Here is a 25,567-nt window from a genome sequence, read left to right on the forward strand (position 1 = left end):
TTCTCTGAACTGCAGAATAGTTGATGAAATATAAAACAGAACGCTTACAAAAGGTACAGTTAATTTATATGTAAATAGGAAAAATGCTAAATCAAATTTGTAATGCCTCGAAAGTGGTGTTGGGCTTTTCTTAAACTTGGATTTTGTCAAAATACACATTTTGAGCAGGCTTGTGAGTTTTCTTACATTTATATCAGAGCAGAAATTCTATATAATTTTAATAGTGGAACAGTCTGACAGCAGAATCTTTCTGTTCCTTAATGGAAAAATAACTAAGGGAAAAAATATGAAAATACTTGTAAATGCAAGAGTTGAATTGCTGTTATTTATTAGGTCTGTTAATGTTCATCAAAACTGTTCAGCAATTGCTGTTCTTAGTCTTTTTTTCTTAATCTCAAATTAAGATTAAAGATTTTAAAATATAAAAGGCTTATTTAACTCTAGAATCATATACATCTTTAAATGAAGTGTTTGACTTAATTCAGTAGACTCTCTCTCCCTTTGGCTGCCTTTGATTATCCCAGGCCCCAGACATATTTAAGCAGAAACTCAGGTCCTTTCTTTCTGTTTTGCATGCTTTTTAAGGACTCCTACTCGTATGTTAGATCCACTGCCCCAGCTGTGGCTTATGACAGCAAGCAGTACTATCAACAACCAACAGCAGCAGCGGCTGCAGTGGCGGCTGCTGCCCAGCCTCAGCCTTCTGTAGCCGAATCATATTACCAGACAGGTGGGTGGTGTGCATGAAATTCCTTTTTGGTCAGTGCAAAACAGTGTGCTGCTTTTTTTTTTAAAAAAAATGTTTCTTTGGATACCTCAGACAAATTGCTTTTTATTCTTAGCTTTATAAGGTAACCCGTATAAATATAAATGTATGGACAAAAATCATGCTGTTAGCCAACACTTAAGAAGAAGACATTGCCGCAACTAGCTTTCTTGTCTAAAAATATACACCTTTTTCTATGTAAATTGAATTTAACAATACTTAAGTATGTTTTAGAATATGCTGTACCTGCCAAGTTCAAATACACTTTGGCTGGCCAGTGCAGACAGGAAGAGACCTGGACAAGAAAAGGATTTTTGAACACAGTTTTGTTATATTAAATAGTATAAGTCAGTATTAACCCATTTTTTCTATCACAAAGTTTAAATCCTGTTTAAAAAGTTTTAAATCTTTATATTGTTGGTGTGAATGGGAAATTAAAGGCAAGCTTTAGCTGTAGGGTAGGAGAAGGTTTGCTTAAAGAAAGCAGTAGGGTGAACAAGTTGCTTAAGAACATGGCACAAGTCTGTGGGGAGAGAGACCAGTTACTGTGTGTGTGGTTTTTAAAAAATGCCATTTGTACAGTATATTGCTGCAGTTTAAAAATAATGGTATTAGGAGGGGATTTATACTCTAGTAACAAAGAGGTGGCACAGTTTGAGACCTAAATTCAGCGTTCATACTTAATGCCTCTCACTCTCCAGCAAGGGAGACAATCTTCTCTGCTCAAGTGAGGAATACACACGCGAACTTTTACGTGTCATTAACTCTAGGGCCCAACCAGTTTCACAGCGGTGAAAAATATATCACGGACAGTGAAAGAAGACCTTCCCTGTAAAACTTGATCTCCCTGAAATCTGCTAGTTCAGCAGGCCTGGGGAGAGACAGGACTTGTCCTTCCCCAGTACAGTGGTTATGCGGGGAGATCAGACCTTCGTCGCAGGCAATGCAGAAGTGAGGGTGGAATACTCTTATTTCTGCGCTGCAGCAGCCCCAGAGCCAGGCTCCGGGTTTCTGCCCTGCGGCTCCTGCTGGCATTCAGGGGGCTACTGCCCCCTTCGGCTCCTGCCTAGGTTTGGGGTGCCCAGGCTCCAGGGTTTTGCTTCTCCCCCCTCCCCCCCGCAGCTTCTACAGGGGCTGGGAGTGCCTGGGCTCCAGCCAGGGCTTTGGTCTGCCACCCCTTGCGGCTCCTGCCCGGGCTCAGGGCTGCCCAGGATCCAGGCTTTCTCCACCACCCCTTTTCTCTGAAGGCAGCACAGAAGCGAGTATGGCAATCCTGTGACCACCTTATAACAGCTTTGGGATCCCCCTGCCCCACAGTCCCCTTTTGGGTCAGGATCTCCATGGTTACAACACAGAAATTTCAGATGTAAACATCTGAAATTGTGAAGCTGACCAATTAAAAAACCCTCTAGTTCTGAAATTGACCAAAATAGAGTGTGAATTTGGTAGAGCATTAACTATATCTCTCTAGTTTACTGGAACTCTGAAAGGAGTCAGTTCAGTCTTCATGTCCAGAAAATAGTTGTAACCTGAGATCTACATACAAAAGAAAAACGTTCAGATTTAACTCTGAATGTTTGTTGCCATGCCATTCCAAGGCTTTCAAGATTCTGCGAGGCTCCCATGACCTGGGCAGGCCTATATGCAGTCAGTGGAAAGTAGTACAACTGGGAAATTCCAGATCGCTGCTGTATGGGTTATAGAAACCTAAGTACAGCAATAAGAAGCCAAAAAGAGAATTGGACACAAGTAGAAATTAGTCTTCTGTGAGACTTGTTGGACCATCTGTAGATTACTTTGCTAAATTGTTAGTACCATATTAGAGAAGGGTTTCTGAGAAGGTTGAGAAGGATCAAAAGAAGCAAGGGGGATTTTTTTCCATGCCATTCTGGAAAAATTGGTATTCTCTGGTTTCAGAATTCTAAAGTTAATAGTAAAGATAGATGCAGATATGCAGTCTAAGCAAGAAACAAATTCTAGGACTTGACACTAAATACTCCTACAGCTATGGGAACAGCAGGCTAGAAATGAGTGAATTATAAAAATTTAGGTCCGGGAGGGACCACAAGAGGCCGTCTAGTCTATCCCCCTGTGCTGAGGCAGGTTTAAGTATATCTAGACTATCCCTGACAGATGTTTGTCTAACCTGTTTTTAAAACCTCCAATGACTGGGATTCCACAGCCTCCCTAGGGAACCTGTTCCAGTGAGTTAGAAAGTTTTTTCCTAATTACTTTGAAGGTAACCTTTTTGCCCTGAAGTGAGTGAAACCGGTGGCATTTTCTACCAAGTACATCAGTAGAGGATCAACTAGAACAGCTGTGTTACTAGAGGACAAGAGAGAGATTTTACAGGAAATAATATTCTAGGATATTTATGTGTAGCTAGTTTGGACTTGAAGGGTTTTTTGTGGCCTGAGCCTGTAGTAGTGTTCTTTGTGTGAAAACACCATGTTCCTGGCATAGTATCCTTTTTTTAAAGAAAGTATTAATATGTTTGCAAATCCTTGCCATACAAATATCAGAAACAAAACAATAATATAGTCTTTTGTTTAAAGAGACATGCATGAATATAGTCATCAGCTCTCTCTCTGTTCATCAGGGAGTTAGCCATATTAAAGAGCGAGCATTGTTAACACCTATGACGTTATTTCTAGTGATTTTATAAAATTGAGTGAAATCTCTGATTGTTTTTTTTTATATATATATAATTAATGGACCAGGCATGTCTATCAAATGTTAATAGTTGGGAAAAAGGACACCTGCAACACTTAAAACAAAAGGAAGTATTTCTTCACACAGCGCGCAGTCAGCCTGTGGAACTCCTTGCCAGAGGATGTTGTGAAGGCCAAGACCATAACAGGGTTCAAAAAAAGAACTAGATAAATTCATGGAGGAAAGGTCCATCAATGGCAGTTAGCTGGGATGGGCAGGAATGGTATCCCTAGCTTCTGTTTGACAGAAGCTGGGAATGGGAGACAAGGACTGGATCACTTGATGATTACTTGTTCTGTCCAATCACTCTGGGGCACCTGGCACTGGCCACTGTCAAAAGACAGGGTACTGGACTGGATGGACCTTTGGTCTGACCCACTAGGGCCATTCTTATGCGTACTGAATAAAAGGTAACCCAGTATCTAAGTATCTGTTTGTTTGTCCTCTGTCTATTTTGCTGGGTATATAATTGGTATGTTAATTTTTCCATATCAGCATCCTTCTATGTTTTTTCAAACCATTCTTCTATGGTAGAGCTTCTTCTCTTCCTCCTCCTCTGCCCCCCCGGCCCCCGTGAGAGGTTATAAATTGCTGAGCAGCTACTAGCAAATGAGAGATTAGGCATAATATACTTGTGTTGCTTGGTTTTTCATTTTCAGCATATGCAAAAAGTATTTTGAATACTACAAATAATACCAGCATCTGTGTAATATGCTTTGAATTTTTGTCAGTTAATGAGCTTCAAACTAAAAGTGATCATCATAGCTCATGCTACTCTTCATAGTACTGAAAAACCCTTAAGAAAAATACCTGGCTGTATTTAGAGAAGAAAAGTGAAATGAGTTATGCAGATGCACTTTGGTTTGTATTCATTTTATTACATGGTCATCCTCTCTGGCATATGTGTTTATAACACAAAAATCCTCATTTGTTATATGCTTAGTTACTTGTATATAATTGAATGTAATTATTTTAATCTCAAAGTTTTAAATCTTCGTACAACTTTACTCTTCTATCTTAATTAGCTCCAAAAGCAGGATATAGCCAAGGAGCAACTCAGTATACTCAAGCCCAGCAAACTCGACAAGTGACAGCCATAAAACCAGCCACCCCTAGTCCAGCTACAACTACTTTCTCCATATATCCAGTATCCTCCACTGTGCAGCCAGTAGCAGCTGCAGCAACTGTCGTTCCATCCTATACTCAGAGTGCTACATACAGTACAACAGCAGTTACTTACTCTGGTAAGAATTTTGCATGTTATATTACTATGAGGTTTGTGAGTCATGTTATGGAAAAATATTTTATAGGCTCAAAAATTTGGTAATTAAGTTTGTTTTTAGTTATGTCATAAAGCACCAAGAAATACTCAGCCAGTTAGATCATTATATTGGCAGAATATTTGGACATATTTTTGGACGAGAACAATAGTTGTATGTGATCCTATTTTGTTGTACACAATCAAAGAGATTGCAGCACTGCTTGGATAGTTTTTGGTGGTGGTCAAGTATGGGAAGGGAGCAGAGACCGTGGATTGGAAAAAAAAACAGATAATTGTCCAAAGAAAATAAAATTTTGGGAGGCAACGTATCACTGACAATTGTAAAGAGTAGACTGGGAAATCCAGAGTATAATTTAGATTTTCGATTACTTGATTCTCATGTGGGAGGAGGGGATGGTATAAGAGCTTTGCTCCAAACGTAAGAGATTCAAGGCTTGATTAAAAGTGGAAGGAATCCTGTTTTGCTTTATAACCAGATGATAATCAACTGGAAAATTGCAGCTGCTTGGATCCTTTGATATCCTGTTTTAAATGGGACATTTAAAATGTTCTGTTAAACAGAAAAAGTCTAATCAGTGGATTAGAGTAGTTGAATCACTGCATGTGGAGAGTTTATGGGAAGACTGGCTCAAATGTATGAAAACACAGTTTTCTTGATTTATTCAACTGTGGTACTAGAAATTAAGGAGTGAATAGATAAGGCAAGTTACAGAGAACCAAGCAGACCAACAGTTTGTTTGCACCAAAGTGCCTCTGAGGATGCTGGACGGTTAAATACCAAAGAGAAGAGGCTCCTAAGCACTGTTGTAGTTTTGGTTTTTGTTTCATACCCATGTGTGTCCTTTTCTTTGCGTTTTGAATCTTGCACCATAAATTGTTGCTTATTAATAAACCTGAGTGAAGAAATATTCATTTCTAGTGGCTTTTATCTCATCTTTGCTGTGCCACACCCAGCCCTCCCAGATGTACCAGGAGTATTGACACATTCTTGAATGGCAACTTTGATACTGCTGCCAGCATTGTGGACCCCAGTTTATTTAAAATTGTATAGCTACAGAGATCCATCTGAGAGAATACATACCCCCTGACATAGGTGGGAAATGGTATTTAAATTGTATATCATAAAAAGTCAAGTAAAATTCTGATTAAGTGATAAGATCACTTGACCCACCCATTGCATCTCAGGACCTTGTCAAAATGTTTAGATCACAAAATGTACCTTTCTGGAAAAGAATTAAATGTCATCCAGCATGCCTGGAACTAGCTTGTGTGTAACTGTGATATACAATGTATTATAATGTAACATTATCATATTTTGATCTTTGAGGTACCTCTTATTCTGGCTATGAAGCCGCAGTATATTCAGCAGCATCGTCCTATTACCAGCAGCAGCAGCAGCAACAGAAACAGGCGGCAGCAGCAGCGGCTGCTGCTGCTGCAACAGCTGCCTGGACAGGGACCACCTTTACTAAAAAGGCACCATTCCAAAATAAGCAACTGAAGCCAAAACAACCTCCCAAACCACCACAGATCCACTATTGTGATGTTTGTAAAATCAGCTGTGCTGGACCACAGGTACATGTATTACATGGCATTCCACTATACCTCTTAGTCATCAATTCATATAGCGAAAAACAGGCATTATTTAACAACAGTTTTGTGGATTGAGGAAATTACTTAAATAACTTTGCTCTAGAAGCAGTTTGAAAATATGTACCACTATGAAAAGGAAATACTGATGTTTGTGCTCTATGTGAACAGCTGACTTCTATTTCCTACCTTAAAAGTTCACATTTTCCATTTGAAGCACTGTTCTACTCAGTAGCAAACTTCCTGGGGAAAACTCCCTTCTCAGACCATTGAGAATTTAAGCTTTTATGAAATTTCTCCTTGAAAAATATTCTACTTTGTAGTATTCTGTTTCTCCTTCTAGCACCCCAGTCTAGTTTTGAAATGGCTGAATGTAGTACTGTCTCGTCAGGGCGTTCAGATTAAGACAGCAAAGAACATGAGTTTTTTTACCCACTTGATTAGAATAGTTATTGTTCTGCATGTCATGTTTAAAAAAACTGTCATTGTTTTCTACTACTTCTCCCACTTGGACTGCCCCTTCCCATGCAAGGACACTTTCAATCTTAAACCTTTTACTTTGCGCCCGGATGTATTTAAGTAGTCTCTCCTTCTGAATTATTGAGTTCTTTGGGGTGCTCTAAATCACTCAGGACTTGGGTACAGCCTACTGGATAAGATCACTTGATTGTTAATATCTGTCACTTGGCATTGACAATACTTGATAATTTGGGAAGTAGGAAGGTGAAAAAAGTCCTTACTGCTTTTTGCCAACTATGGAGTTATGTATATCATGAAAAGAAAATTATTTCCTGGTCCCTGCCAGCAGTTGGCTTATGCCTCAAAGCACGTGAACAATACAGTGGCAGTGCTTTGTATAGGAAATACGTTTCCTAGCAAAATTAAGTATTTATTATTATTTCTAGCTTATAACCTATTGTATATTTTATAGCATCATATGGTTGACATAATTAATGTAGTAAAAATAATGTATTGAGGATGTATGTTTTTTCACTACATTTTTAAATAGACTTATAAAGAACATTTGGAAGGCCAGAAACACAAAAAGAAAGAAGCGGCATTAAAAGCATCTCAGAACACTAGTAATAGCAGTACTTCTGCTCGTGGAACTCAGAATCAGTTGCGCTGTGAGCTCTGTGATGTGTCTTGTACAGGAGCAGATGCATATGCTGCCCATATTCGTGGAGCGAAACATCAGAAGGTAGGAATGGAGGTTGTTCGTAACTCTGAACAAACCATTATGATGGTTCTTTCAAAAATTTACAACTGAACATTGATTTAACACAGCTTTGAAACTTTACAATGCAGAAGAAAAATTCAGCTTTTAACCATCTTAATTTAAATGAAACAAGCACAGAAACAGTCAACTTTTTAAAAACTTTTCCTCTATTTTTTTAGCTTACGTTTTCTAGTTTACATTTAACACAGTATTTTACTGCATTTGCGTTTTATTTTTTTGGCTTTGCTGTTCACTGATTGCATACTTCCTGTTCCAAATGACGTGTGTGGTTGACTAGTCTATTCATAACTCTCTGGTGTTTGTAACTCTGAAGTTCTACTGTAACTGTCAAACTTTAAAGATTAATCCACTGTTTTTATCCCCTTTTCTACCCTCACTTCCCATATTGTACCTTTTATTGTTGAGCACTAAATTATTCTTTTTCTGGAGTCTGTCAATATTTCTTTTAAATCCTATCTGTCAGAGAACTGAAATGTAATTGTATTTTAAAGGTATGCTGCAAAGGACTGTGTATGATATATAAAGGAAAACTGAATACTTGTTTTCCTGCTTGTTTTTTACTGTATGTAATATCAGGATTGTCATTTGCTGAAAGATCTGTTGTTACTCATGTCAGTCTCTGTGTTGTGGAATCTCACACTTTAAGTGATGGGGCAGAGTTATTGAATCTTTAATAAAGACTTCTGTTCTCCAAAGTGTTCATCAGTCATCGTAGTTAAAGTAGTTTTTAGTAAGCTCCCCACCAAGGGGCATGTAAGGCGGGAGAGAGCACATGAAATCTTAAACAATTTGACTAAAAATCCCTCCACCATCTCGGTTTCTTGGCTTTTTTTTTTTGTTTGTTTGTTTTGTTTTGTTTTTTTTACTCTTGACTCTGTCATGTTTTCACTAGTTGTCCAGTCATTGTGGAGTTTTTCTAAGATAAAGCCAATATTTCTAATGTAAAAAGCAAGCAGAGAAAAGTTTACAGAGGACTGAAACTTTTATTTAGAGATCATTAAAGAAACAAAAAATTGGCACAAGTTGATTCCCCCCCCCCGTACAGATCAAGTTTCTAAGGATATTAGCTTTGTTTTTTTAAAATGTAAACCAAGTGGTTCATGTTTTTTAATGAGGAGCCTATTAATTTAATTTATTTATTTATATTTGGTTCTAGGTGGTTAAGTTGCACACAAAACTTGGGAAGCCCATTCCTTCAACTGAACCAAACGTTGTTACCCAGTCTACTTCCTCAACAGCTGCATCTGCTTCCAAACAGACTGCCTCTGCCTCAAATATTGCAACTAGCAGCAGCACTGTGAACTCCTCCGTTACATCTTCTGCAGTGAAAATTCTTACTCCCACAGCAAGCACACCAATTAACTCAGCATCCAACAGCAAAGTGTCCGTAGTCGCTGCTAATATACCTGTAAAGAAAATATCTACACCGAAAATAAACTTTGTTGGCAAGTACAGAAGTCAGTCTTCATTTTGAAATCTAACCTATTATAAGGATTTAAAATTTATATGTATCTAGTCTCTACAGTCTCAATGCTGCAAACACTTCTGCATATGCATAACTTTATGCACGTGAGTTATCCATGTTAACTTTGTCCACATAGAGTAATCCCCTTGAAGTCAAGTGTATAAGTGTTGGCAGCATTGAGAGCTTTGTGTTTTATTTGATATAAATGTGCAGTTCTGGTATGCTTTCCGTTTTTTTGATCATGTTAGCAAAAAATGTATCTTACAAAAGTAGTTCTACAGTGGGTTACTTCTGAAAGCAAGAAGATTGCTCATCTGAATACCTTTTAATATGGAGATATACCTATCTCATAGAACTGGAAGGGACCTTGAAAGGTCATTGAGTCCAGTCTCCTGCCTTCACAGCAGGACCAAGTACCATCCCTTTTTGCCCCAGATCCCTAAATGGCCCCCTCAAGGATTGAGTTCACAACCCTGAGTTTAGCAGGCCAATGCTCAAATCACTGAGCTATCCCTCCCCTTCCCTTTCTTTGCTTGCAAGTATCAGAGGGATAGCCATTGTAGTCTGTATCCACAAAAACAACGGTTTCTCCTCATTGTTTCTTTGGTTGCTCCCTTTCAGTCTTGCCTCCTGCTTGCAGAACACTGAGCTGGATTTAATATAAGTCTAAATCGCATAAGCCTACTCGGGGTATGGCTACACTTAGAGCTGCACAGCGCTGCGACGGGAATGCTCCCACGGCAGCGCTTTGAAGTGCGAGTGTGGTTGCGGCGCCAGCTCTGGAAGAGAGCTCTCCCAGCGCTGCACGTACTCCACCTCCCTGAGGGGATTAGCTCCCAGCGCTGAGGCACTGTTCACACTGGCGCTTTACAACGCTATAACTTGCTGCGCTCAGGAGTGTGTTTTTTCACACCCCTGAGCAAGAAAGTTGCAGCACTGTAAAGCACCAGTGTAGCCAAGCCCTCTGTCTTTACTGCAAAAATGGAGAACTTTGGTCAACAGTTTTAAACGTTTGGGTACCATTAAATTATTTAAGAAAAATAAACAACCCACCCTAAATGTTGATTATAGCTGAACTTTTACAATGTTATCTGTTTAATTGTATGTGTTTGATGTTTAAATTTGTTAAAAATAATTGAAAAAATGGAGGTACTCTGGCCAAAATCTTGCCATTTGCAAATGAAATCTCTTTAATCTGTACATAATCTGTAAGCATATAATCATTCTACCAAAATTAACAATTCATTTTAAGCTTCTTTGATTTTAGGTGGTAATAAGCTACAGACAACAGGAAGTAAACAGGAAGATATGAAAGCAGTAGAAAATGTTAAGAGTACTTCTTTGGTTGCTATTGTACAGACCCAGGAAGTAAAACCAGATACAGCATCAGAACCAGTGACTCCAACAACTCTTGCTGCTTTGCAGAGTGATGTTCAGCCGGTGGGCCATGACTATGTGGAGGAGGTATTAATCTGAAAACTTTCTTAGTATATTTGTTTGATTAAATAAAATGTGTTAATCAGAATTAAAAAGCAAGATCCTGATCCTGAAAAGGCTTCACTGTGCTTAAATTCACACTTTGTGAGCAGAACCTTTAAAGTCAGTGGAACTGTTTACCATGCATTCTGGTAAGCATGTGTATATAAGTTTTGTAGGATCCAGGATTTAAGTTGAATATACTAAAAAAGGTTTTCCACTATTTTTTAAAGTATTTGTTTGAATCTAAGGAGTAAATAAACCAACTATATTTTTAAGACGATAAGCACTTCTGGGCATGAATTATGTGTTCCTCTTCGTACAGTACCTAACGCAATAGGGATCTGAGCATGATTGACAATTCTTATCTTGACAATACCTTTTTTTAAAGTGCATACTAAAATATATATGTGTAAGTATGTTAACATGTTTTGAATAGATACAATTAAGATTCTTGTAAAATTAGGTTAATTTGTAGAAAAGGTAAATTATGGTTTTTTTAATATCCAAAAAACTAATACAACATTATTTTATTTCCGAGGTACGGAATGATGAAGGGAAGGTGATCCGCTTTCACTGCAAACTTTGTGAGTGCAGCTTTAATGATCCTAATGCCAAGGAGATGCATCTAAAAGGAAGGCGGCACAGGCTTCAATATAAAGTTAGTTGATATACTGCTGACAGTATTTAAAGTTTACAAGACCTTAATTGTAGTAACTTGTTACTTAGATTGCAGATTAGTCGTTACCATGCCCAAATGGCATATAAAAGGGTAGAAAAATATTATATTCATCTTTCTTGGTGTGTATTTTAAGATGATATATGGTGGCTTAAGGAAGTGATATGTATGGGGTTGTTTTTTTAATGAAAATGTTAAACAACACTGTATTTGAGTGATTGGAAACACTAAAATGTAGTATGTAGTATTTAAAGCTACGGTAGGTACTTGCATGTTTTTTACTATGAATTAGCAATAGTACAGGATTAGCATTGGGCTACATTTTACAGAACACGTTTGTTTAAATTTACTTACTTGGGGTGATAGAAAGTTTCACTCTTCCTATTTGTGGAAGTATTTTCTTAATTTTCTATTAATTCTGGGCATTGCTCAATTATTCCAGTCTTGAAAACATGATTTATTAAAATTGCATGTTTTAACCAAAACTGTGTTCTAAAGTACTAATGTTTGACATGATAGAAGTATACTATAAAGAGTAAATTTTCTAAAGCCAGGGTGAAATGAAAAGTAAAACCAACATTTCATTCTGTCTCTGAAACATTAGAAAAAAGTAAATCCAGATTTGCAAGTAGAAGTAAAGCCCAGTATCCGAGCAAGAAAAATTCAAGAAGAGAAGATGAGAAAGCAAATGCAGAAAGAAGAATATTGGAGAAGACGAGAAGAAGAGGAGCGTTGGAGGATGGAAATGAGGTAATGTGCCTAATATTATAAGGATCAGATGAGTTGAACAAAAGCTGCAGTGAAGAGGGTTCCATCCTAGGTTCCCTATAAGCTGCATGGCTGCATAGCAGACTATTTAGGGCTGCGCAGGTCCCCTGGCCCAGCCCAGCCCCTCAGGAGCTGTCAGGGAGCGGAGCCCCAGCCTGCCCCAGGCCCTTGCCCCAACCCTCTTCCCCGCCCCCATCCAAAGCCCTGATTCCCCCCACAACCCAACCCTCTGAGTCCCCTTCTGCACTCTGAACCCCTTGACCCCACCCCACCCCACCACATGAATTTTGTTATGTGCACTTGCTGGAGCTGCTGTGGCTGGGGACAGGTGCTCCTCCCCTGACCCTGCTGGAGCTGCTGTGGCTGGGGACAGGTGCCCCTCCCCTGACCCTGCTGGAGCTGCCGCAGCTGGGGACAGGCATCCCTCACCCAGCCCAACTCTGCTGGAGCTGTCACAGTGGGGAGAGGCGCTGCTTCCTCCCAGCCCAGGTGCTGCTTGGAGGAGAGAGGACTCCACCCTGGGGCAGCCTGCACCTCAAACCTCTCATCCCTGGCTCCACCCCAGAGCCCCTGCCCCAGCCCTGAGTCCCTTCCCACACTCTGAAACTCTTTGCCCCACCAAGTCACATGAATTTTGTTATATGCACCAAGATAGAGGTAATGTGTCACACATCACTTCCATATTGGTGCACATTGCAAAATTCATTCTGCACATGGGTGAGAAAAATTAGAGGGAGCACTGGTTCCATCCTATTTAATTACCTCCTGATGAATGTTCACGTTGAAGATTCTAAACCCTTTTGTCTTCAATCGGGACATTGTACAACTCTGAGCATTTTTTTTTTATTTGATCCATCTGAGGAATATGGGTCTGTTTAAAATTGTTTGTATTTAAGAGTAGGCATTGCTTCGAGTGCGACTCTCCCTTTTTACTTAACCTTTGGAGCTCCCAAGGTCATGACTACTAAAGATGAGCTAATGAATAGTATCAAATTATTTTTTAGAAGAATTGAAAACTGCTCTTTGCTATGTAAAAAATATGCTTTGATTCATACAATTCAGACGCTATGAGGAGGACATGTACTGGAGGAGGATGGAGGAAGAGCAGCATCACTGGGATGACCGTCGCCGAATACCTGATGGAGGATATCCTCATGGTCCTCCAGGACCTCTAGGCTTGCTAGGCGTCAGACCAGGAATGCCTCCTCAGCCCCAGGGACCAGCTGTAAGTTTCTTAAATTGGAAAATTTAAAAGTTAAAGTCTCTTAAATCAGGCATAGTTCTTGAGTATATTTGATCTTAGCCATCTGTATTACTACATTAATACTGTTTCAAGGTTATTCTCTAATAAAGTGCTTGGAAATGTGAAAAAAAAAAAACACAGTGGGACTCTGTACAGGTGTAAGGATCTGTCTTAGAGTCCTGCTGGATTAAGTGTCAATATAAGGTACATGTTGAAAAGTCTCACGTGCAAGTCTACCTGCATAAATTTACCATGAGTTAATATTCATATGCAATATTATTTTCAAGAAACATAAATAAATACTTAAATATCTATTTCCCAATTAACAGTAAGACAACAAAAATTACATTATTTAGGAGAAAGAAGAAAAGTTAAGTTAGATTTTGATAATCAATGTATTTCCTTATATGCAGAGTTGACAGAATTCGATTTTTATAATTCTGAAGGATAATATCAATTTTTATTTTTAAACATTTTTTAATTATCAATTTAAATTTTAATTGTTGCAGGAAATTACGGGGCTAGAGTCAAACAATAATAATTTAATAAGAGTAGGCATTGAAATTCAAAAACTTAAAGCTTTTTAGCGGTTAAACCACAAATTGTCACATGTCCAGATATATAAAGTCAATATCCTTAAAACTCTACGAAGTTCTCAAGCAGACTTTTTCTTTCTTTGCCTAGCTGCAGATTTAGAATGGATGGAGCTATTTTTTTCATCATTGGGGGTGTGTTGGGGTGGGGGAGTGTTTTCAGCATTTATCTACATTTACCAATAAAAATCTGATTCTTCCAACCTTTCTTATATTTGGTTATACAGACGCTTCCCAGATTATGCAAACCCGCATTTATGGAAAAAGTTCCGTAAGCGGAGTGTGTATGTGTGTGTGGACGTAATTGTCGGATATACGTCCCTGACTTATGCAAAATTCAACTTCCGGAAGGTGTTCCAGAATGGAACACTTGCGTAAGTCGGGGAGCATCTGCATGCATGTTTACTTGAGTAGTCTTAAAGTTACTGTGTCCTTAACTTTTAGTTTTTGTTACTTTTAAATTGTCAGGTTTTATATATGATTATGATGCTGTTACTTAGCACTCTCAGTGGTTTTTGTTTTTAATTAAATTTTCTTACTAGAACTTGTATTTTAAAAATTCAGGTAAAGTTACCATAACATTTTTCTCAATGTAGCCTCTGCGTCGTCCAGACTCATCTGATGACCGTTATGTAATGACCAAACATGCAGCCATTTATCCAACTGAGGAGGAACTTCAGGCAGTCCAAAAAATAGTTTCCATCACTGAGCGTGCTCTGAAACTTGTGTCTGACAACATGACTGACAATGAAAAAACAAAGGGCAAAGAGGGAGATGATAAGAAAGATGGCAGTAAAGACAGGTATGTCTGTCTTCAAGTTTTAAAAAATTTTGTGCTGAGGTGGAGAGAGTCATCCCATGTTTCTCCCCCTACATCATCGTTAGTACTACCTCAGATTCTGTTCTCTCTAGGTTCTGACGGCATGCATCACAATGGTATCTGAGTGTGTGGAGTACTGTTTTTTACTTTATCCTTTTTTATCTTCAAAGTTGTTTATGAATGATTAATATGATTTGAAGCACCTCTTGTAACTATAACTTCACTTACCCACAGAGCTTTGAAAGGAGTTTTACGGGTTGGAGTTTTGGCTAAAGGCTTACTTCTCCGTGGAGACCGAAATGTCAACCTTGTTTTGCTGTGTGCTGAGAAGCCTTCAAAGGCATTACTCAGTCGTATTGCAGAAAGTCTTCCCAAACAACTTGCAGTAAGTTGGATTTGGATTTTTGAGAAGATGCCATAAAGAACGTTTTCTGGAGTCAAATAATTTGTAGGGCTGACTATTCCCCAGTTTTATAGCAATGAACATTAAAAAGTTGTGTAGCATTTTCCCAGTATTTGTGTCTGAATTGTGCCCATGAAAAGTCTGTCTAACCCATTGTATGGGTAAGCAAGAAGCGGGATCCATTTCACAAGAGTTTAGAAATGTTTGTTCTGCTCCTCACAAGTAGTGCTAGTTCCTAAATGTAGTAATCTCTCCGTCCCTTTATATGTGGAGACAAAGGTTGGTGTAAGGCCACGTCCAGACTAGGTATTAAAATCGATTTTAGATACGCAACTTCAGCTACGGGAATAACGTAGCTGAAGTCGAATTTCTAAAATCGAGGTACTCACCAGTCTGGACGGCGCTGCATCGATGTCCGCGGCTCTCCGTGTCGATTCCGGAACTCCGTTCGGATTGATGGAGTTCCGGAATCGATGTAAGCGCGCTCGGGGATCGATACATCGCGTCCAGACTAGACGCGATATATCGATCCCCGAGCTATCGATTTTAACCCGCCGATGCTGCGGGTTAGTCTGGACGAGGGCTTAGAATCCCCTTTTGCCCAAACCATCAGTGTCAAAGACAGAAGTAATATACATACATGGTAACAGTTGTAGGTTGGTTTACTTGAATGGGGATTATAAAGTTATCAGTTACTATGCACTCCTCACTTGTTACAGATTTTTATATTGAAGTTACAGAACAAGATCTGTATGTGAAAATGATATACAGTTCCAGAATTATCTCATATACTCATTCATTAGCCCGTTCATTAGTAAGCGACCCCCCAAGATGGTTAGGTAAATAGCAAAAATTGTATGACCCTTTCATAAGCTGATCCTATATTTCAGCGGTTGGCAAACCTTGGCTCCTGGCCTGTTAGGGTGAGCCGCTAGCAGGCCTGGACATTTTGTTTACCTGGAGCATTCACAGGCACGGAGCCCCTCAGCTCCCAATGGCCACGGTTTGCCATTCCCAACCAATGGGAGCTGCAGGAAGGGCTCCATGCCTGCAGATGCTCCAGGTGGACGTAAGAACGGCCATACCGGGTCAGACCAAAGGTCCGTCTAGCCCAGTATCTGTCTACTGACAGTGGCCAATGCCAGGTGCCCCAGAGAGAGTGAACCTAACAGGCAATGATCAAATGATCTCTCTCCTGCCATCCGTCTCCATCCTCTGACAAACAGAGGCTAAGGACACCATTCCTTACCCATCCTGGCTAATAGCGATGTATGGACTTAACCACCATGAATTTATCCAATTCTCTTTTAAATGCTGTTATAGGCCTAGCCTTCACAACCTCCTCAGGAGAGGAGTTCCACAAGTTGACTGTGCGTAGCGTGAAGAAGAACTTCCTTTTATTTGTTTTAAACCTGCTACCTGTTTTCATTTGATGACCCCTAGTTCTTGTATTATGGGAATAAGTAAATAACTTTTCCTTACCCACTTTCTCCACATCACTCATGATTTTATATACCTCCTATCATATCCCCCCTTAGTCTCCCTTTTCCAAGCTGAAGAGTCCTAGCCTCATTAATCTTTTAAAACAAAACGACAGGGTATTAGATATTCAACTCAATGATTCCATAGAGTTTAAAATCATCAAATTTTGATGTAGACCCGATTATAAGCCTACCGCTGCTCTTTGATGTGTCATTTTTTTACCAAAAATATTCAGTTTATGAATGAATATATAGGGTAAATTACTAAAGCTTAACATGTCTTGTGCATCTTTTTCCAATACCTTTTTAAAAAAAAAAAAGACACCTACCTCATTACTCACTCTAAGAGTGCACACACATACATAGCACTGAATGTGAAGTAAAAGGTCTACCATAAATCCCCAAATAATGAAAAATTCATACTTAAGATCATAACTCTATCTCTCACCTACTCCAAAAGCCTACATATGTTATGGAATCATAGGTTTGCAATGTTGTCCTCTGTTCTGATGTCACTTGGCAGAGGATAATATTACAAGATAATGTCCTGTCACAACGGATGAATTGCGAAAATTAGCTTTCACTGAATTTTTTGTTTGCTTTTGTTGCTTTAAGCAAAATATGCAAACCTTGGGCCTGGTCTTCGAGACCAGCCATTTGCCTGTGCAGCTTGTGAAGGAGGGGAGACAGCATTAACAGGTTTTCCTTGGGTCATTAGGAGCCAATAATTCTGATAATAAGGAATGACGTAGAATAGCCTCATCGCCACTCTTTAAGTTACTGTGTGGGCTGTATTGTTTCTCCAAACCCAGGGAATCCTCCATTGATTAGTTAAACCAGGTTTAAGGCTGTTTTTTAACTTAAAAACTGCTGAGAATCTGATCTCTTAATTTAATATATTTTGTGCATGAATTTCCTCAGTGTGGCATCTTTTAAAAATGCTTCTGGGGCAACTGCTACATGTTTTTAGTTACAGTCGCTGATAAACTGCATGGCAGTCCATTTTTTTTAAACTGCATGATTAAAATCATGTAATTATGTATTGAGCATAATATTACACTGTAGTTCTGTGACCCTCTGAGAATGAATGTGTCCCCCACCCACCTCTGTTTTTTGGTAAGTGCTAAACATGCAATTTTTGCCAATTCTTTTTCATTATTTAGGTAATAAGTCCTGAGAAGTATGACATAAAGTGTGCAGTACCAGAAGCAGCGATAATTTTGAATTCATGTGTGGAACCCAAAATGCAAGTTACTATCACGTTGACATCACCAATCATTCGGGAGGAGAACATGAGGGATGGAGGTTGGAAAGTTGTTAAAGATGTTACCTCGATATTACCAGTTTTTGTACATTTTATGTAGTCTGTTTAAGATGACATTAAGTCCTGGAAGGCAACATGCTGGCATAATATACATATTTGATTTAAACCCTACATATTCAACAACCAGTCTTGCTAGAAAACATTAAAATTCAAGTCTTATATGATGCATTTATTTAGTTCAAAAAATTAATCTTCTTCCCCCTAACTTAATGTCCAGCCTCAGCTTTTTGGAAAAGTTACTAAATTGTCTCTCTCTTCTCCTCCCTCTCCTTACAAAATTCAGTTATTTGGAAAACTAAATGTTTTACAGCAGGTGATTACAAGCCTTCCCTAAGAGATTTTGCAGCATATTAGAAAACTAAATCTTTATATCTTTACATTCTGGTTTTGAAACTGGATCTGTCTTGCCACCACTTACATCTTTAACATAGCATTGCTGCGTGTAACATACACACGTTATGTTGATGTTCATAGTGCTTGTAGCTTTGTCTGGAAGAAGATGTGAATTTTTCCAGCTGTCTGAGGTTGGTCTTTGGACTGGAGTGCTTTTGTTAAATATACAGGCTCCTGGTATTAAGATCCAAGTATTTTATCCAAATAGCATACACAGAGTAGTACAATAAGAAGAAATGGTTTGGTCACTGAGTTAAAGTAGATGTTGGTTGACGCTCTTAAAACAGATTTATATTTGTGAATGTGCAATCCCACTGGTGCCAGCAGTGTTGCTTTAGGGTCTGTTCTATAACATTTTCAAAGCTCCAAAAGCTTTTTAGCCAACAAGCATGATTAATGTCTGCAGTAGGTTGGTTCTATTGTTCTATGGGTCAGATAAAATTAACTTTGTTTCCTTTCATCCTGTGTTTTCGTAGTCAGAGATCATAACAAACCAGGGTCTGTTGTTGAATATGAACCTACAAGCAGGCAATTTGTCTGTATTAACACTTTTTCATGATGCAGGTTGGGGGGGGGGGAGAAGTGTATGTATGTATGTATATGTGTGCATGTGTATATACATATATAGTTATTTAATTAAAATCATAGAATTTTTTATTTAATCTCAGCAGTTTTATCTATCTTTTAAAATATTTGAGGCTTCTCGTTATGTTAGATACTTTTGAAATTAGAGAATTATAATAAAGCTTTGTTGCCAAAGCTGCTTCCTGCTCCAGAAAACAAAGCTGGAATGTGTGTTCTCTGGATTGAATGACTTTTATTTTTGATCTTTAGTAGTGTGCTGTACACAATTATTGAACTGTGTGTATATCTCCACCTATACATGCTTTGTACAAATACTATTACATCAAGCCCAGTCATTTTCGTCTCGTTTTTGGCAATTGAAATTATGCCGGAAATGTGATACTTGGTTCACCTGGACTGAACCATGCAAAGCATTTCACCTTGTTAACAATTGGTGTGTTTATATTTAAAAAAAAAAAAAAAAAAAGCAGTCGCCGTGATAGGTTTGATGATAGATGCTATGAAATTAGATTAATTTTAACCATTATCTTTATTCCTTAATGTACTGTGGAAAACTACAGTTAGTTACACTGCAGTTCTAAACTACAGTAAAATTGGTTTGTGGCCATTAGAATTTTATACTATAATAAATGTTAAAAAAATATATATATATATATCACAGGTGTTTTTAAATTCTGTGATACTTTATGCCCCAAAGGAAACAAAACTATATTTTTGTCTGACCCAGACTTGAGCTAGAATTGTCATTCTGAGTTTGAGTCAACTGCCGAATTGATGGTGTTGCCTTTAGAGAAGCAACATCAAATAAGAGGTAAATAGATTTCACTTCAAGACACTGAGCAGTGTAAAATGGATGTGCGGAAAAGTTCACATGTGAAACTAGAAGAAAATGCAGAATATTAAACTGCAGATTATTGCAGTAAACCAGGTCTTCTTATGAATATTGCTGCTTATTTGCTGCAGAATAACAGTGTGTGTTTTTTCTCTTACTGCAGCTCCTAATGCTCTGTGTCTTAAAATGGTTTAAAGTCTTTTGCTGGCTTTGTGGGAGCTAGTTTAGGTGATAACGAAGGCTTTGCCGGAAGAAACAGTTTGATTAAAGAGGAGACTGTGACTTGTATGTGAAGTAAAATAATATTTAGTGTGTAATAATAATCCCATCAAATGTCAAAAGGATAAAAAATAACATAAATTATTTTAAAAAGAAAACTGTTAACTGCACGGCAATTGTGCCATACATTATTGTGCATTTGACAGTTATCCAGCATTTCTCTGAATTGACTTTGAATCTGATAAGTTCAAAATGCTCTAACCCTGGCTGTAGAATCTTTCTCTCAGCAAACAAAGTATATTATGTGTGTGTGTGGTTTTTTGTTTTTTGTTTTTAACCCTTAGTTTATCAGTCCCGGTCCAAAGCCTTCTAGCAGAGGGAGTTGAATCCTGTCAGGGGTTGCTGCCAAGACATCGGAAGGATTTTTGACCAAGGTTCTCTAAAGCTCAGTGTCACACCTGCCATACTGCACAAAGGATAGGCGTTGGTTGCATAGTCCTAGCATTTACTGTTACTTTGTGTTTTTTTCTTTTTGTCTTTTGTCTCTCTCCTAGAATTAAGCAGTGTTCACACTAGTTTTGAAATAGTTGACTGGGTAACACATATTTCACATAGTGGAATTTACTGAAATTGATATACCTGTTAACTTTTAATGAGGAAATAGTGTGGACACAGCATGTCTTCTAACCAAAGATTAACCCCTTATTTTTAGGCTATTTATAGAATACAGTTACATAGGGTAAGAATTTGTGCTTGTTTTTGTAAATTAACATAGCTTTTGTTTTAGGTTAACAGGGTGGCAGGCTAGGAGTCTAATTACTATAGTCTTTAAGGGGTTAATCCACTTGAATCGTAAAACAGGTGCAAAAATCCACAATGACATTTTACAAGAGTTTCTTGAATATATTTTCAGCCAAAATTTATTCTCAGTTGCAATAGGTGCCTTGGCATCTTCTGACTTTCACAATAGCTTTAAGTTTCAAAGGTTATTCATGTAGTCTCCATTATTAACGGCACATGGCGTATTTCAGATCCATGTTTCCAGCATAAAGTAAGATTGTCTACTGTGCATTAAAATGTAAATATTTCATAATAGAATTATTTTCCAAAGTGTTTCAGTGCTAGAAACTGAGTCATTGCAGTTTCAAGTTATATAATGTTTTATGCTGAAAGATTGCACAGTGTCACCTATTTGCACATTCGTGTTATAAGAATGTAGATAATTGATACACACAGGCCACTTGACCCCCAATTTTGTGTTAATTTCTCAACTTCCCCTTGGTTTCTTAAAATGGGTTTTTCTCTAAATGAATTCATTGTCTTTAATACTCATGTTATGCTCCTTTCTTAGAGTGCCTTACTTGACAACTTTTTTCTGTAGGTTTGCTATTCTTGACTTAAATAATTTTACTTTTAATGTCTTCACTAACTCTTCGAACCTTTCCTCAGTGTGAATGGCTCCTCATTTCATCTTATCAAATACAATCTCACAAATATACACAAAACTGAGTATCTAAATTTTCCCCAACAAAAATTCTTAATGTGGAATCATTGTGGCTTCTTATATTTCACCTGGTACAGAGCAAAGTACATTTTCCAGTGAAAAGGAGACCAAATCCAAACAGTATTCTAGATGAAATTTTTAATAATTATATTGGAGAGTAAAAGTATCCATTTTGATTTATATGCTTTTTAACTGTGGGTGCATTTTAATAGCCTGTTCACTTTTTTCCTTTATTTATATGTTGGCAGCTGCCTTACAGTTGTCCCTTAAATCTTTTTCAAGTCAGTATGCTTCATGAGTGTTACAGTGAATATCGCTTTTTTTGTTTGGTGCTCTAACTTGCTCATGTCGCATTTTCCAACACCAGACTATTTTTAGTATATTGCCACTCTTCTGAATGAGCCAAATGGAGTGTTGTTTAATTAGTCATCCTCTGCCATATCACCATATTTTCTTACTCATCGTGAAGGCCATTTTGATATATAATAAGCTAAGGATGTTACAAAACTAATCCTTGCTTTACAGCATTGGTACACTGTTAGCTAGTTATAAGCTACCTTTTGTAATCACTCGGTGTTGCCTGTTTTGTTGGGACAACCAATTTGAAAAGCTTATTCTATCTTTTGGTCACTTATTAGGTAGTCATGTTCAACATGACTTGGTCAAAACCTCATTTCTTGAACACTTAAATGTACAAGATCTATTTTTTTATGTTTCAAACATTCTGATACAGCTTCTACTACTCTTCTTTCTTCTTTCTCCTGCTTAGACTTAACCAAGATATGCCTTTGTCAGCTGTTCGTTAATATTTCTTAGATGAAATTGGATGTTGTGCACATGCAAACCGTGGAGATGAAGAAGCTATAGAAATTAGAGAAATTATAGTAGAAAGCAATTAAACTGATTGGAATTCTAGAGAGTATTTCACATTCTTTCAGTCATATTAAACCAAAATAATTTGCACTATAATTTAAATTTTAATGTTATCACCAAATTCTGTGTTCTTCCAGAGCTGCTTTGTTATACTTGCCCCTTCTTATTAGGAGTAGGTCCAGAGTAACATGAGACCATTTAAGGTCAGCAAACTCAGTTCGTTGTAAATTCTACTCCATTAAAGTGGATTTTTGTGTTCCTTCTGTCTGTGTTCTCTGTGCTGGTGCACTGTGTCCAACCATCCTTCCTTCAATATTTAATTTTAGGGGAAATATATTTTTACAGAGTTAGTTTGTATGAATAACTGCAGACTACTGCATTATCTGCAGTTCATTAAAATTAGATTGAGGGCTAAATTGTATTATGCTCTTGATCTTTATACTGGGTTATATTCTAATCACAATTAAAGGGATTTTATTGATATATTGGATGGGATTAAAACTCTAAATGGCACGTGTGACATTGAAGCTACTTTAAGGAAGTGTCTTGCTCACCTGGTCAAACACCCATTCCTCACTGCATTTTGCCAATTCAATCCATTTTAGATGTAACCTCGGGTATGGTGAAAGACCCACCGGACGTCTTGGACAGGCAAAAATGCCTTGACGCTCTGGCTGCTCTACGCCACGCTAAGTGGTTCCAGGTTCGGAACATCATTTTACTTTCTTCTTGTAGCCTTATGAGAGATTAGTTCAGTTGCAATATAAATGTTTAACTGTGAAAACACTCAAGGTTGCCCATGGTAATAATACTTTAAATTAAATGAACAGAAAAATGTTATCATAGAAAGCTCAGTATGGAAAAACTGCTTTATGCAGTTATTGCTGATCTGACATAAACTCTTTTTCTGATCGTTGAGAAGGCGATGTTGAAAGCTTGATTCGCTTTGGGTGATCATATGCTGTGTGTATTTGTAATATATTCCATAAGGCTGCAGAGTAACTTTGCTTTAAATAATGGAATATGTGTTTAAAGCTTTGTGTTTAGATTTAAGACTTTTTTTTTTCCTATTTCTTGAAGTGCATTAAGTGTAGGGAATGAAAGGTGAGAAATAACTGTTTGGTTTAGTGACTGCACTCTGGCAAAGGCACAACACAGAAACCAAACAGATTCCCTTGACCTTTCAGTCTCTGTACATACTTTTTAGATCTTTATTCTTTTTATTTCTAATATAGAAAGATATTATATGTATTGTTACAGATGAATATAGGTCAAACTGTACAGGGGATCAAGAAATATTACTCTTGTATAACCTGTGCACTTTGACTTCTACCACCTTAAGTTTACTAACCCTGGCACAAAATACTGCTGTAAATGGCAGCTCATGAACACAGTTTTAGAGGTGTCTTGTTTCTATTCTATATCTGAGCTTCCATTGAACAGTGGTGTTTTAGCTTTTCAACCTGTGGCCTGTTTTCTGTAGGTGCTGGGATTAATTAACTTGATTTTGTATTGCTCTCAAGGCTAGAGCTAATGGTCTGCAGTCCTGTGTGATTATCATACGTATTCTTCGTGACCTCTGTCAGAGAGTTCCAACTTGGTCTGACTTCCCAAGCTGGGTGAGTAATCCTCTTTTGCATGCACTTTAAGGCAGCAGCATGTTACTACAAGTTCAGTGTCAGAAAATGACGGTGCAACTTTTTTTTTTTTTAAATAAAGCCATATATCAAGAATCAGTTTTTTGGTTTGTTTTTTTCCTTCAGCAGACAATTACTTTTAAAACTTTGAAAAGAACCCACTTCTGGTATCCTGTGATTTTTTTGAAGTTAGATCTTTACCAAATAATTTATTTTCTCCTACAGAACAAAAATACCACCAAAGAATTCAGTACTTTTTTTCTCTTCTTCTAAGAGTTTGTATAGAAGTTAGGAATGATTATTTTTCATCTCAGTTTACTCTGAATTGCTTGGCCTTTCCTGAGACTTGTTTGAAATGGTGTGTCAAATGTATCTGGATAACCATTGCAGAGCAAACTTTGTGTAAAAGTTACTTGTTAAAGACCCCTTCTGTTACCACTCTCCTTAATATCTGTTGCTGCTGCCAGATATGGTACCAGAGTACTGATATATGATGATCCATCTTTGACAGGGAGAGTGTTGGAAGTTATCCAAACCACTTCATTGTTAGTTTCTGTTTGGACAAGAAGTGAGTTCTAAGGTAGGAGGAGGGCTATAAAAGAATTTACCAAGACACTTCTGCTTAACTGAAAATAGTGTATAAGAGTTAAATGTTATCATTAAGGCGTATTTGGCTTTAAAATCATATTTGAGCAGACTAAACATAGCACCAGATTCTGTGCTGCATCTCTTGAAAGAGCCAGCACACAAAGCATAGCTCAAGGGGAGAGAGGGCAAAGATGCCCTCCGTAAACCACCAGTATTCCAGACTGCTGAGAGGCTGATACAGTCCCCAGTAGAAGTTGAGAGCCTTGGAGGCTGCTCTGACTTCTTCCTCGGACTGCCCTCTGGGTTGAAGTGTCGTCATAGTGATGGGTACTATGACTGTGGCCCAGAAACATACCTCTTACTTTGGAACTTGTGTTGGCTCTATTCTCCTGCTGCATGTGTGTGAGATATGGGAGCAGGCATAGAATCAGCTTCATAGTTTCTTTAGTCCTCAACATAAAGTAACAAATTTCTGCAGAAAGAAAAGTTATTTAGAGTTTCATTATTTATGGTTCGAACTCCCTCTTCTAGGAAAATAAAAGTGAGGCTTTCACTATTTAAAATGTGGTGGGGAGCTAGAGGGAGGAGGTTTACTACTACGCTCTTCATTAATACACACTTCCCGGTGGCCCCGAGAAATTTAGATATAACTTCTCTTTCTACAGAAGAAGTTATATAATGCATTACATACAGGAAAAAAATACTACATCAAAACATTTTAGGTTGCAAAACATCAAACACTCAAAAATTAGGTTTCAGAGTGGTAGCCATGTTAGTCTGTATCAGCAAAAAGAATGAGGAGTACTTGTGGCACTGTAGACTACCAAATGTATGTGGGCATAAGCTTTTGTGGGCTAAAACCCACTTCATCAGATGCAGGCACTGGAAAATACAGTAGGACACACACACTCTCTCTCTCTCTCTCTCTCTCTCTCTCTCTCTCTCTTATTGCTATACCAACTCTAACAAGACATCAATTAAGGTGAGCTGTTGTCAGCAGGAGAAAAAAACACTTTTGTACTGATAATCAGGATGGCCCATTTCAAACAGTTGACAAGAAGGCATGAGTAACAGTAGGGGGAAATAGTTTTTAC

General features: G+C 38.0%; 1 protein-coding gene across 3 annotated transcripts in view; it reads left to right on the top strand.

Annotated features, from left to right (window-relative positions):
• The window catches only part of ZFR (zinc finger RNA binding protein), a 51,679-nt gene that overhangs the window by 19,730 nt on the left and 6,382 nt on the right, over positions 1–25,567 (top strand). The window contains exons 4-17 of one of the 3 annotated variants that reach the window (XM_030567539.1): positions 586–730; positions 4,504–4,722; positions 6,088–6,335; positions 7,360–7,551; positions 8,747–9,047; positions 10,323–10,519; positions 11,073–11,192; positions 11,815–11,960; positions 13,041–13,203; positions 14,411–14,616; positions 14,869–15,019; positions 17,682–17,823; positions 22,854–22,951; positions 23,772–23,867. In XM_030567539.1, the coding sequence (XP_030423399.1) occupies positions 586–730; positions 4,504–4,722; positions 6,088–6,335; positions 7,360–7,551; positions 8,747–9,047; positions 10,323–10,519; positions 11,073–11,192; positions 11,815–11,960; positions 13,041–13,203; positions 14,411–14,616; positions 14,869–15,019; positions 17,682–17,823; positions 22,854–22,951; positions 23,772–23,867 (2,424 nt within the window). Of the gene's footprint in view, positions 1–585; positions 731–4,503; positions 4,723–6,087; positions 6,336–7,359; positions 7,552–8,746; positions 9,048–10,322; positions 10,520–11,072; positions 11,193–11,814; positions 11,961–13,040; positions 13,204–14,410; positions 14,617–14,868; positions 15,020–17,681; positions 17,824–22,853; positions 22,952–23,771; positions 23,868–25,567 lie in introns of those variants that run through there. The other 2 variants (XM_030567540.1, XM_030567541.1) reach the window with 2 other exon arrangements.

This window comes from Gopherus evgoodei, chromosome 6 (genome assembly GCF_007399415.2).
Source record: "Gopherus evgoodei ecotype Sinaloan lineage chromosome 6, rGopEvg1_v1.p, whole genome shotgun sequence".
NCBI classification, from domain to species: Eukaryota; Metazoa; Chordata; order Testudines; family Testudinidae; genus Gopherus; species Gopherus evgoodei.